This window comes from Solenopsis invicta, chromosome 2 (genome assembly GCF_016802725.1).
Source record: "Solenopsis invicta isolate M01_SB chromosome 2, UNIL_Sinv_3.0, whole genome shotgun sequence".
NCBI lineage: Eukaryota > Metazoa > Arthropoda > Insecta > Hymenoptera > Formicidae > Solenopsis > Solenopsis invicta.
Window position 1 is genome coordinate 7,944,617 of NC_052665.1, and position 13,445 is coordinate 7,958,061.

The 13,445-nt window shown below is 36.8% G+C and overlaps 1 protein-coding gene across 1 annotated transcript in view; it reads right to left on the reverse strand.

Annotated features, from left to right (window-relative positions):
- LOC105200762 (icarapin-like) overlaps positions 1 to 13,445 on the reverse strand; it is a 38,129-nt gene that overhangs the window by 10,591 nt on the left and 14,093 nt on the right. The window contains exon 2 of the mRNA XM_011168466.3: positions 6,535 to 6,612. Coding sequence (XP_011166768.1) covers positions 6,535 to 6,612 — 78 coding nt within the window. The remainder of the gene's footprint in view (positions 1 to 6,534; positions 6,613 to 13,445) is intronic.

Below are 13,445 nucleotides of genomic sequence, written 5' to 3' on the forward strand. Positions count from 1 at the left end.
TTTTTATTTTTACGATATTTTTTCATGAGATATCGAAAAACATCGTGAAATTCATCAAACCTCCCCCACCTTAATAAATTTCCTCGATAAATTGCTCCGCGCAGAATTATCGTCAATTTATCTATCCATTTATCAATTCATTAATTTATTAATTTGCCGTATACGCACGATTGCAGCGTGTATGGGTGGTGCTCACGTCTATAGCTCGGCACCTATAGCTCGCAAAATATGCCACACGAGAGAGCGACTCTTTGAAAATAGCAGAGGTCGCGAATAGTCGCGCCAATTAATTCTCCTGCGCGGCCTGTTAATTTTCTCTAAAAAATTTAATTTTCGATCGCGCTTTAATCATGCCGCGCGCAATATCAAGCGGAATTTCAGGATAGGGAAAAGCTTTCTTTCCTGAAAGGACAGGCGACCTAAAAAAGGGATCAGCGCTGAGAAAAACTCGCAATGACATTAAACTATGGAACTATCAATACTCCGGGATTTTATGTCTACAGCTTCTCCACACATACATTTATCCTACACGTGTATTTATAATATTGTACATTATTATTTTAAAAAATACAGCAATTTATTTTTTTTTCTTATATGAATATTTGATACGAAACTGTGTGCATATTTTCAGACTTTTTAACGTTTTTAAACGTATATCGAGAGAATTTTTTCTTAAAATTTACCCTTTCAAAATCGCGGAACAGCATGATATTTTGAATTTTACTATAATTTTAGTAAAATTTAACAAAATTAAACCAAATTATTTTTCTATTTTATTGTGGTGGATATTAATAAATCAGAGAAAATCACATAAAATTCATGAAATTCTACCGTGTTGTCCCACGACTGCCATAATTTAAAAGGTAAATTCTATGAGAAAATTCTCTCCCTGTATTTTCTATTTCGCAATCTCCTTTTATCTTCAGCATTAACAATTTATTTGATAAAACGAGTATTTTTAATTTAATGCGATTATCTTTAATATCAATTGTGCTGAATGTATTGTACGTTAAAATGTATTCATATTTAATGTAACTTTGTAAACACATTTTTCCTCAAAATAATGTCATTTTTTGCCGCGGGAAATTATTTATTATAGTGTAGCAGCATTATTTCTCGCGTCTACATTATTTCATATTGTTGCGAGCTTAAACATTTAAACGTCACGACCTTTACCCGCTGCACTACTTCGAAAGGCCATGAAACACGACGTACATCGCCGCAACAGATTTTATTCCGCTGGACGCGCTACACGTGCCGTCTCACCCACCACCGTCCTGCACGCCGGATCTCGGGATCACCTTGTTACAAATTCCACGCGATAACACCGTTAATCACGCCGATCGATCGGCCACCTTACTTCGTCGCGCGTTTTTACGGTCGCGCAAAAATATGCATGCACGGAGATATTTGTCACTAGCCGCGCGTGTGCCAAATTCTACAGGCTAATAATGCACAGGCGGAAAGAACGGTTTTGCTGAAGAATTGAAAAATTTAGCTGGTTACAGATCCGATAATTAATTTCTATCAGATCATCAAAATAAATACGTAGGATGCTCAAACTGGTTAGAATATCGAAATTTTTTGCATCAATCTTTATCATGTTTGAACGTCCTTCATAATTATTTTGATGATCCAACAAAATTTTTTCAAATCTGTATTTGAGAAAAAAAAATCCTAACTTTTAATGAATATTTATTCGAATAGTATTAATAAAATATTTACTTACGGTGCACAAATATTTACTTTTTTAAGAAAAAATTATACTTGAATTAAACTAGTTCTTGTATCAAACAAATATAAATTTACATTTAGTAAATATTTCATTAGTACTATTCAAATAAATATTTATTAATTGTTCTCTTAGTGTAGTTAAATTTCTGTAATGATCGTAGAGATGCACGTTTGTTTCCTGTGCCAAAGATCCAGGTTTAAATCCGCTCAATGTATCAAATTTTTAATCTATCACCACCTCTTTGAATATCAATAGCAAACCGTCGAAAGTACTTATATCAAGACAGTCACCATGGAGTATGCATGAGCATGCATCACATGGAGGTCACGATCTTCAGTCATAAAGAATTGACTCAAAAATGAGAGAGAGAAATTTTTAGATATTTCAGCAAAACCGTGATTTCCGCGCAAGAATCATGATACGTACATTGACAACAGATAACGGATTCGCAGTGTTTCTCTTGAAGAAAAAATGTTATTTCAAATACACATGTTTCTTTTAACACGAACATTTGCAATGTTATTGCCAATAATAGGTTTGTGTCCACGTTTGATTTAAATAATATGACACTTAAATATTCAAATTTGATTATCGTGATAGTGTTGCAAATTCGTGTCAGGCGAAACGGATAAAAAAAAAAAAAAAAAACTGTTTTCTTTATAGCTCAATTAGTGTACACTTTCTGTTCTTAAAGTGAAATAGGTATATGTTGGAAATTTCGCGAAAGCAAAAACAGAAAATAACAATAACAGTAAAAATTCTAGTACAATGCAGTGCAGTCCAGTAAAAAAATAAATAATAAGGTACTTCTATAGCAAACTGCTGTTACCGTCGTTTTGACATCAAAATGATATCAAACATGTCATCGTTAAAGTAGCTGAATGCAAAATAATGTAAAGATATATGATACGTCATTTTATACTTAAGTTAGATTGGCGTAGAGCGACTTTAATATGCACCAGCGCGCACTAGGGCAATCCAATCAAATTCGCTATTAAATATGATGTGCAAATGAGGTCTTCAAGCTAAATGATAAAAAAAAGATCTGCTAATACGATTAAGTTAATACCGTTATCATGCAAGAAGTCTTAATTTGTATGGCTCTCTATATATACCTCTTTACAGGTAAAATTAATTTCGTCAGTATTGAACCGTGCTGGATTTCTAAAGCCCTAAAAAAAAAAAAAAAAAACCGGCGCTCGATATTGCATTACGTCCAGTAAAATCCGAATTTGCGGAGTTTTATATCGACGGACTCTTTCTCCCGCTCTGAGAAAATCTGTAACTTTTTTTTTGTAATACGGTAGTAATCGCAACTTGGCTAATTAGAACAATATTTTCTGGTAATTGCTTTCATTAGAATACCACGGCTACCTGTTATTCTTTCTCTCTCGCCGAGGCGTAATGCTACAGTAACGTATATCGATTAACGGTGCGATGGACGTAACACTGTACAGCTACTCTATAGCTATATATCTCGCGATAAGAACCGCGATAGCGCTTATACGTGCATTAAGGAAATTGCGCCGAAGTCGCCTCCATTTCGGGGAATCGCGCGAATTTTTCAGGCCGCGATTCCGCCCGGGGTCGCCGCCGTTTCCCATGTAAAGCTTTCGCTCATTCGGATGCATATTCGGCGTTTGATGCATATTGTTTGGGCTCTATAAATATTTATAAAACGCGCGTCGCGTGCGCGAAACGCATAAAAATATTTAACGAGAATGTTGTTAAATATTAGTTAGTAAAAAGGCACGAAAACATACATACAGCGCGAACGGCTTTTTCACTGTCGTTTTGTTTAACTCCGTTTGCACAAACCAAGCAGTCGCCGAGTTCAATCGGGGGAGAGAGGAAAGAAAAAAAAAAAAAACGTTCCAAGATAAATAAGTTTTACAGATGTACTCGCTATCGCGACTGCAACGTGAGCGTTCATCTTCTGCAAATTTCTTCAGTGCGTACAACCGTAGAAATACCGAGACGTTACGTATCGGTTTGTATTTGTCTATTCTATGTTTACTCTTTCGGAAGAGGAAGGAAATAAGAAGTATAACGAAACCTTACTGTTGGTTTTCCTTCCTAGATTCCAATCAGAAAGATTTCCTTTTCTTTTTTATTTTATTTTAATAAACCACGTAGATAAATAAATCCGTATAAGAACACATTCCAAATTTTATTCCTAAATATTCTCAGATTATTTTTATTCTTTCCCGATGAGAATGTTTTGCCTCTTGAGACGTCGATTTATATTTTTGAGATTTTAATTGGCTCGATCGATCAATGTGTATAGTCTCGTTCAACGCGCGTGAAAATCACATTAATGCGGGTCCAGTTCCGCATGCGGATTCCCTTAAATGCGATCATCGATGATGGCCAAATAGCGATGCATTGTCGGGAGCGAAGGCATGACCTACGGGCGCGGGTATCGTTTTGCGATAGATCCAGAGCTCGAATTGTTGCGTAACGAGAGTGACGGGCGGCACGTACGCGCCCACACACGAATAAGCGACTCATTACCCGCGAGACATTATTACCGCGGTCGGATACGCATACACACGCATGCGCGTACCACACGTACGTCGCATAGTAGTCGTATGACCGGTGACGTATCTCCCAGTCGAACTGGTTTACGGGAGATTGTTGATCATCGTAGAACGCGCGGAAGAGCGGAAGTTGCCTTCCGCAAAGTCGCGCGATAATCTGCAGGATACGCGCACGCCGCTGCTGACTCGACGCGAATATTTGAAATTCCGATTATTATTATTATCCGTTTGGAAAAGAGGAAGATACGTATTCACGTGTCACTAGCAACGTCTCTTGCTCATCGTAAGAGAAATCCTTGCCCCTTTGGCCCCTATTCAAACGTCTGATTTTTTTTTAACTTGGAAAATTCAAACTATCCTTTTATTTAAAAATAACATTCTCTTGTGTACTTGTTTTAGTTCACAATCGAATAAAAATTGCGAAGACAAAAATTTAATTTACAGGTTGATTTTAGCTGTAAACTTCGTTCGTAGCCGCAATTACATTATATTTAAATTGCTCGGATAAATGTAGCGATAACATACTTTCGATCAATACAACGAACTGTCATTGAAAGATGTTTGCGTGCACGATGCATAAAATAAATGAAATGTCAAAATTGTGTAATAACTGATTTTCCAAATGACATCGAATGGTCATTGGTTAGTCGACTATACGTGGACACCGCTAAGCAAGACCCGTCCGGGGAGGACGATGAAACGCGCGGTAATTGGTATACCATAAACAATACCAAATGTCCCTGTAGGCGCAGACTGACGGAAGTTACGCTCAGACAAACCGCATGTAAGCGGGATGTGAGGTTGACGCGCGCGATGCAATCGTGGATGCACGTTGCATTTCCGGCCGCCCATACGATGCGTCGTGCGCGATATTTGCGCACGCTTCTATGATCCACCTGTCAGGGGCACGCAAATTCGTACTCTCTTCGCGTGTGTGCCACGCTCGCAAAATTTGTGCGCCAGAGCGCAGAAGCGCTAATGAAAATAACGGGTTACCGTTCGCGCCTGTATTTAGCGCCCGATTTCGACGCGGTCGCCCATAAAGTTCGTATCTTCGGCGCGTATTCAATAGTAAAAATACCACACTTTCATTTCGTTCTTCCATTAAATACAGCATTTACATCGTATAAATAAAATCAATATTTTATCGCGGTAAAATTTAGCATAAAACACACGCGATGAAAATGTGGACGAGTTCGTGCATATTGACAAAAATTGATTAATGTTACATTGGAAGAGTATTAGATGACATGAAATTTATTCTGCTTAGTCGATTATTACTTTTTCTATTTTAATACAATTATTTTTTCTCTCTTTTTCTCTCTTCCTCTTCTATGTATCTCAAATATATAGAGAAAGTTGCTAAACGCGTATCGATCTCCTCAAAGGGTACCTATTCAATATTTTATATTTTTACTTTATATAAGCAACATTTAGTGACAAAAAGTAAATAAAAATAAATAATATAGATAAAAATGTAATAAGTTTTATTTTGTTCTATGAACGTTATTAGTATAATATTTTAGAAAATTAAGTGCATTTAAAGGCGATGTAAATTTTTCATCAACTTATAGATAATAACGTAATTATACAATTTTATTTTGACGTATATTTTCTTAAAACAAGGCGTGTTGTAGAATATTTTATATTTATTGTATATACAAATATTTACAATTATTATAAAAATTAAATCAATATTCTTTTGAACTCCATCAAATTTCCTAATTCGTACCACTACAAATTTTACTATAAAGTAGATTGATAATAGTAAAACTAGTAGCTATGAATAAAAATATGTCAATTGCAAAAATAAATCCAAGCCAGTTTTATTGTAGTGTTCTTAATAAAATAAATATTAGTTGGTGGTTCTTTATATTTTTAACTACTTTAATTCATAAATTTGATATTTCAAAGACGATACAATTTAAGGGATCACAAGTACGCTTTAGGCAACCAGTTTTCTAAATTACGAAGCATGTTATAGAAAAGCTTCTCTTCCAAAATTAATTTGTTATTTCTGAAAAATTTAACACGTCATAATAGATGACTGAAGCTACAAGTTCGAATTTTGATTTACATCCAAAACAGTACCAAAAGCGATAAAATATAGCTGATAAAAAATAGCTTAAGTCATGGTAGTAGAGAAAAAGAGAGATGATGTAATTTAAGAAAGTGCAGTTGAGGACAAACACATATTGGGAATCAAAGTTACAAACATACATCTCATCTCGAGATAATTGTAAATATTATTGTACTTACCAGCAAAGTTCGGAAAGCTTGGAAAACTGAAGTCGTAGTTCGTTTCGAAATCCTCATCGGAATCGTATCCTGCTATATCTGAAATAGAAATAGTCATCTTCAATACGGTGCACTTATATAGTTCTCACGATGAAAGTCAACGTATCTACTTGTAAAATCTAACAAAATAAATCAAATCTAAAATTATTTGTATTTTATCACATTTCTTTAAGTAATATAATAAGTATTATATATAATATAATATATAAAATAATATAACAAGTATATATCTATAATATATTTGAAATTTTTAACTTTTGTTTCTTTTAAAGAGAGATATAAGCAATGCATATATATAGCTACTGTGATCCACTAACATTTCTATCTCTTAGGCAGCTTTAGAACTCTTCGCTCTAAAAATTTTCTGTTTTTTTTCGGCAAAAAATTAAAGCAAAGGGATTATTATTATTAATAAAGAGATTTGTACAAAAATTATACATAGTGTGCCGTTTATTAAAGACAAAACGAACAATTTTACAGTATTTTTAAAAATGCATTAAAGTTTCATCTTTATCTGGCATTTTTGATTATGACCTCTTACAAAGTCATGAATAATTAAGTTACGGATATATGTGTAATCAGTTAAAAATTTAATTTATTCAATTAAACTTCAAGTATTTTCTTCTATATTTTCTTCTATCTACGTCGTTACATTTAAGAATTGCATTTAAAATATGTCGTATTCGATGAGCAAAGTTATTCTACAATTTATTTAGGACGGTGCTATTTAAAGCTTCCTTCTCATGTTCGCCCTGGCAGTGCTCTGGCCGCGCTGCGACGATGTACACGCGGAAAAGTCATAATCGCCTGGGCAATTAGGCGCGAAATAACCATTAATTACATCATACATCATCCAATCCAGATAGTGTTCGTGAAGGATTTCTAACGAATATTACCGGCCGGTGTGGCCATGACACCTCAAATCCGTGTGAAATTTTTCTGCAAATTCGTTCCGAAACGATATATAACTTTTGACGAATGGAATATGTTATAAATAATCTCGCGGAATTTCTGCAAATTTTTACGTTGCCTGATCCCACAATGGAGCAAAAAATTTTCCATATGAGAGAATATGGAAAATTGGATATATGAATTTTGATGAAAAAAGATGAGAGTTCTGAGCACCGTTGAAGAAGTAAAAAGTTCATCGCGCTGATATCAATCGAACGGCGCACGTCAAAAGATTCGATAAAAGATATGTTGAGAAATTAAAGAAATAAAGGAAACGAGGACAAAAATGACAATGATGTGAGGATAAAGATGAGGACGTGCCAACGGTATAAATGTTCACATCACCGCTGGCCGCGATCGCGGGGTTTCCACCGATTATCCAATTCGGTCGTCGTCAATTCGCATTGACGGGCGAGAGTGTAGGTGTCAATTTCAGTCAATCTATTCCCCTTCTGCATGCAAGAAGCGCAGTAACGCGGATCCGGAGAAAATCCGCGAAAGCGCGAGCTCTCTCGACTAAAAAACGGTGGCGGAGATTGATAGGGGGCATGACTCGAAACGCCTCCGATGGAAATCGGCGAAAAGGACCGATCTTATCGAGTCGCATTCGCGGGAAAATCGATCCATCGGCCGTAATATTAATTTCCCAGAGAAAACTGAGACGTGTCACAAATTAAATTGTTAATTTTGCGGGATTGATAAAACACGCGTCGCTTATCGATCGTACGTAAAAGCACAAATTTTCGTCGCTTAAGAGATTAATAATATACGTTACGAATTTATGCGACCACTATGCATTACCGCGTTGATAAATAGTGACGATTAATTATTTACATTGCAATTCCATGTGCGAAATATATAAACGTCTATCGGCTCCATTATGCTTCAATGCTTTATTGATATTGTTGATTATTGCAATGTGGCTATTTTTGCGTTTTTAATTGGAAGAACTAGAATACGCGCTTTTACCTCTCAGAAATTTAATCCGTGACAATTTTTCGCTAGGTCGGGACTCTTTCACAGCGCGCGTGCGCGCGCGTGTAAGAAGTTACATTAGGTATGAAAGGTAATATAAATATTTATATAAATATATAAGAGCTACAACGGAATTAATTCTTTCTGTAAATAATTTTCAATTTATATACGCCTTATAAATTGCGTGGATTCCTTCCCCGTGATTACGGGCCCGCCCTCTCCGCCGCCGGTGGGTATTTCGCCAGTAAATCTAGTTGTCCAGCACCAATGTGCAAATTCTGCGTGATGGATGTAGGATAGCGCTTGAACGGCCTGCGGCGCCGCGCTCACGGGCGTTGTTCCCCTGAGAAATTTCCGCCGGATCGATCTATCGGGTCCGCTCGTTTTTTATACTTCCCACTTTTCTCTGCGTTCCCTCCCCCCCCCTCCTCCCCGCCTCCCCCGCGCCCGTTTTCGCTTCTTCGAGTGACATTAGGCGGGCTTAATGCGGCATCGTGATAAAAAGGGAAATGCGACCGGGGGAAAGGAGGAGTACGTTGTAAGCGCGACGCAGCGTCGCGGTGCAACTGCCATTGACTGCGGAATGAAATAGAAGTTCCGCCAGGAACGGATGGTGAACGCGTTTCGCGGACCAAGGCTAACAAACTTCCGATAAACCTTCCGGAGCACACGGGAAAGGTGTTAAGAATGTTTTAGCTACACCGAGAGAAAAAATTTCGAAATTTTAATAAAATGTTTGCAGTATTAATATTTACTTACGGTACACAAATATTTATTCTATAAGAAAAACTGATATTTGAATTAAATTAGTAATTTTTGTATTATATAAATATATATTTACATTTAGAAAATATTTGGTTAATACTATTCGAATAAATATTTATTAAAATTTAGTAATTTTTCCATCAATGTATACAATATTTTCTAAACGTTATCAAAATTAAAGAAAACTTCTCAGGTTTCCTAGGTTTATTCTTTTTTTTTCTTTTTTCTATCAAAACGAAAACAAATGTTGATTATGAATGCCACGATTTTGACCCTGAAAATTGCACCCAAAGCAGCAAAGGGCAAAACAATGAAAAATTGGCTTATAATGGCTTATGCAGTAAAAATAATTATATTTTGTTATAGTTTTAGATACATAACTTTTAAACGGATAAATGGATCCAAATAAATTTTTTCACGCGAATATTTATTAAAGTTTTATTAGTATATATGCAAAAAAAAATTGATTTAATTCGTTGCCAACAAATATTTTCGATGGAAATTATTTCGAGTTAAACTATATTTTAAAAAAGAGTCTATTGTCAAATAATACAAAAAAATTCTTTTTTAAATAGATTCGCCCCTGAAATTCGGCGTTTCCACGGCGTCGCGTCCTCGAAAATGGCTGGCAAAATTCCACTTCTTATAGGTGGACCACTACCGTGTAGCTGTCAGAAACAGATATCCCCCGGCGGCGAAAAGAGTGACGAGTATCGTCAGATATTACCGGCATTCTCCTCGAATTATCGCGCATTTGGATCCTATTAGGATCGCGAATACTGGCTTTACGCGTGAATATCAAGATATAGCTCGCGATTCGCGTGACTATAAATTCTCATATAGAACTGCGAGAAGAAATACAAAAAAAATTAAAGAGTACAATTCGCGTACTAAATTCTAAATATTACCACGGCTGGAATCGATTTTCTGGCGTGCACAAATTTTATTTTTCTTCCTTTTTTTTTATTTCTCCTTTCCCAAGCGCCGCTCGATAGTCTTTTCACGACCAGCGCGTTCAGCAGCCTGTCGGTTAATTAAGATTACGATCGAGTATCAGGTTAGCAATTCCCTTTTTTTTTATGGTTATGAAGGTAATAAACTGTATTCCAAGCAAAAACACGGCGTTAGAGATTTGGAATATGGAATCGTCGCCGGTCGGTCGGAATGCTTAATTGGAATGCTTGTCGACTCGATCGACCCAAAGCGCAGCAGTTTCGATATAAGGCAATTAGGGTAATTGCGGCAAAGTATCGGGAGTTCCATGGGGAAATATGTATAAATTATACAATATATGTGTACATGTATACAGATTATACAAAAACGCGCAGTCACATGTGCGCAATGGTGGACGGTGTCTCTCACATCTTAATTAGCACTTAAAAGTCAAAAGTCCATTTCAAAACTTGAACGTACTTTAGTGAAATTCGGCAGCAAACGCACTAATGGAGACTCTCCCTTTCCCTCTTTTCAGTAGTGATATTCAAAACGCGTCATCTTACTGCATCGTTAGGAGTGAGCGTAGTTTGCTGAAGACGACCTGTATAGCAGCAATTACCGCGGAAGATAATGAAGCCGTCAATCAAACGGAGTATTAATCCGATTCATCGAAATTGACGTGAATAGATGATGATTTCTATTGTTATTGCGTGCATTATCTCTCTCTCTGTCTCTCTCTCTCACTCTCTTTCTCTCAGTGTATCTGTCTCTCTCCCCTATCTCACATCTTTATTACGGATATTATCCGTTTTTAAACGCGCAGGAAAGTTTCGTAACAGGAGCTTGCGCGATAAAACCGCCGTGAAAAATGCTCGCTACCAACGATGACGACGACGACGACGACGATGACGATGCATCAAATTAACAGTTTAACAAGTTCGCATCGAACGATATTTAGAAATATCTGAGGATTATAAGCGATTACGCAGAACGGAAAGCAATAAAATTTCGAACCGTTTCGCGCAGATTCCGCGGAAATTGCCTTTGTTTACAACGTAATATCGTATTAATGGGGCGCTTAATTAACTGAGAAGTTCGAGTATTATGCTCGCGTTATTTATAACGAAGGTACTGCGACTGCGAGGGTGAGGTTCCGCATAAGATCCGCGTAAATCGGATCCTCACCCTCGAACAGGGTAAATTTGCCCGTAGGGCGAGATACTTCGCTCGGTTGTTTAAAGGTATTCCGCACATTTCCCTTCTGTCTCAAGATTATGTCTCGTCCAAGTAGATTAATCCGAAGCTCAAAATCCGAAGGGGGGAAAAAAATACCCAAAATTAGAATTTTGTCTCGCGCGATGTGTTGCGCGTTACGACTAGATGAAATATTTTCACCGTGCCGGATTAGGCAAATTTCGCGCTGTGCTTCCGTTAATCTAGATTTGTTTCATCTCGATGGATTTACACCGTCTTTCGCCGGGCAGGCACCGCGACGCGCGGTGAAACGGTGGTGAATCACCCGTGTTTTACATCCCTACCACCGATACACACATTTTTCGAACGAAAACGGGACAGGTACAGGGGCCGGTCGCTCAATTGTCGGCGGACGAGCCTCGTAGTTTATTTAGTCTGTTTACCGGAAGAGATGTAACTACATGAAAAAAATGCATGCCCCGCTGGAAAACGAGAAATTACAGGTCCGACACCGGCGTTGCGCCGCGCCGCGCCGCGACGTCTCGTGAAATATGCTTCCCTTTTCACTCTATCGCGCGACGCGTGTATTTTACCGCGGCGCCGCATCACGTGGGGACGGATAAATATTTGTCAAAGATATTACGATCGCGCGGGGTAACATTTTTTTTTTTTTTTTAGAGCGCTCCTTAAGTCGTACGGTAACTCCCCGGCCGACGTTTTATTAAAATTCCTTAAACTTTGCGTTAGCGAGACGCGAGACGAGGCTTTTGCCCGTTTATTTAAATTTCCAAGAGGCTCTCAGCCTTGCGGGTCGTATGTTTTTACGGGAAAAATGCTGAGTGAAAAGAAAAAGACGGAAAGAGAGCTAGAACTCTCGTCGTCGTCGTCGGCGGCGATGTAACGTGTACATACATACTCATCATGTAAGTGACAAAATGCCACGCCACCGGTTCAGAATTATTTCTCACATTGTTCGGGTTGTCTAAGGCCCTAGCGCTTCATGCTCGTTTTACATATTTATGGTAACAACGCGCGCGTAATTCCAACGACTTTCTTAAACGTATTTTAATCGACATCTCGTCGAAATTATTTCCCATTATCTGAGGATTATCCTCACTATCGCATCGGCAGACTCGTTTTCAGCGCAATCAAGTCGCTTGAGACTGATTGCGCTGGAATGAGTCTGCCGATGCGAAAATATTTCCGATGCAAAGAGGAATGTGAAAAATCAACAGCAAACACGAACCGGTAGAAAGTAGGAAAAAAGGAAAAAGAGATAATACCTTGCAGCACACATGCATATCGTAAACGCAAAAAGAAACCTTTAAATCTCCGAGGAAGCTGTGTCTCATTGCATCAGCTATCGCAATGATGGCGAATGCTCAGAATTTTAGGAATTCTATTCTGTAAAGTATTTTTGCTCTAACAGAATTTGAATTTCCATTCCGTGAAAAAACTTGTCGTGATGAAATTTAATCAAGGCTAATGAGAATATACCACGATTATTAATGCGTAAAATTAAGTTAATTGCTAATTTCAAAATTTATTCCACATCAATACAATCAATCCAAAAGACATTTTAACTCTCTCTGGAATTATCGTGAGCGCATAAATTATGTAAATATTCTTTAAATAAATGTAAAGTGACATCTTTAAAAAAACTTGATCTCAATTATACAAATTGTTTTATTAATAACAAATTTTAAAATAATGTTATTGAAGAACATTGACATCTTTAAAAAAACTTGATCTCAATTATACAAATTGTTTTATTAATAACAAATTTTAAAATAATGTTATTGAAGAACATTAAGTTACTAATTTGATTGTGCTGAACGAATTTGTGAATTTTGTCCTACCTATAATAAATTTAGTTTTCGAAAGTAAAATATTTTCTATTGTCAATCGTAATAGGTGTATCAAATATTTAGTTGCAATTAAAAAAAAATGATTTTTTCAGTGTACGTATATGTATATACTATATTACAGAATTCCATATAATTATCTAATCATTATCAATAACAATTAAGTTACTAAAATTTATCATGTAT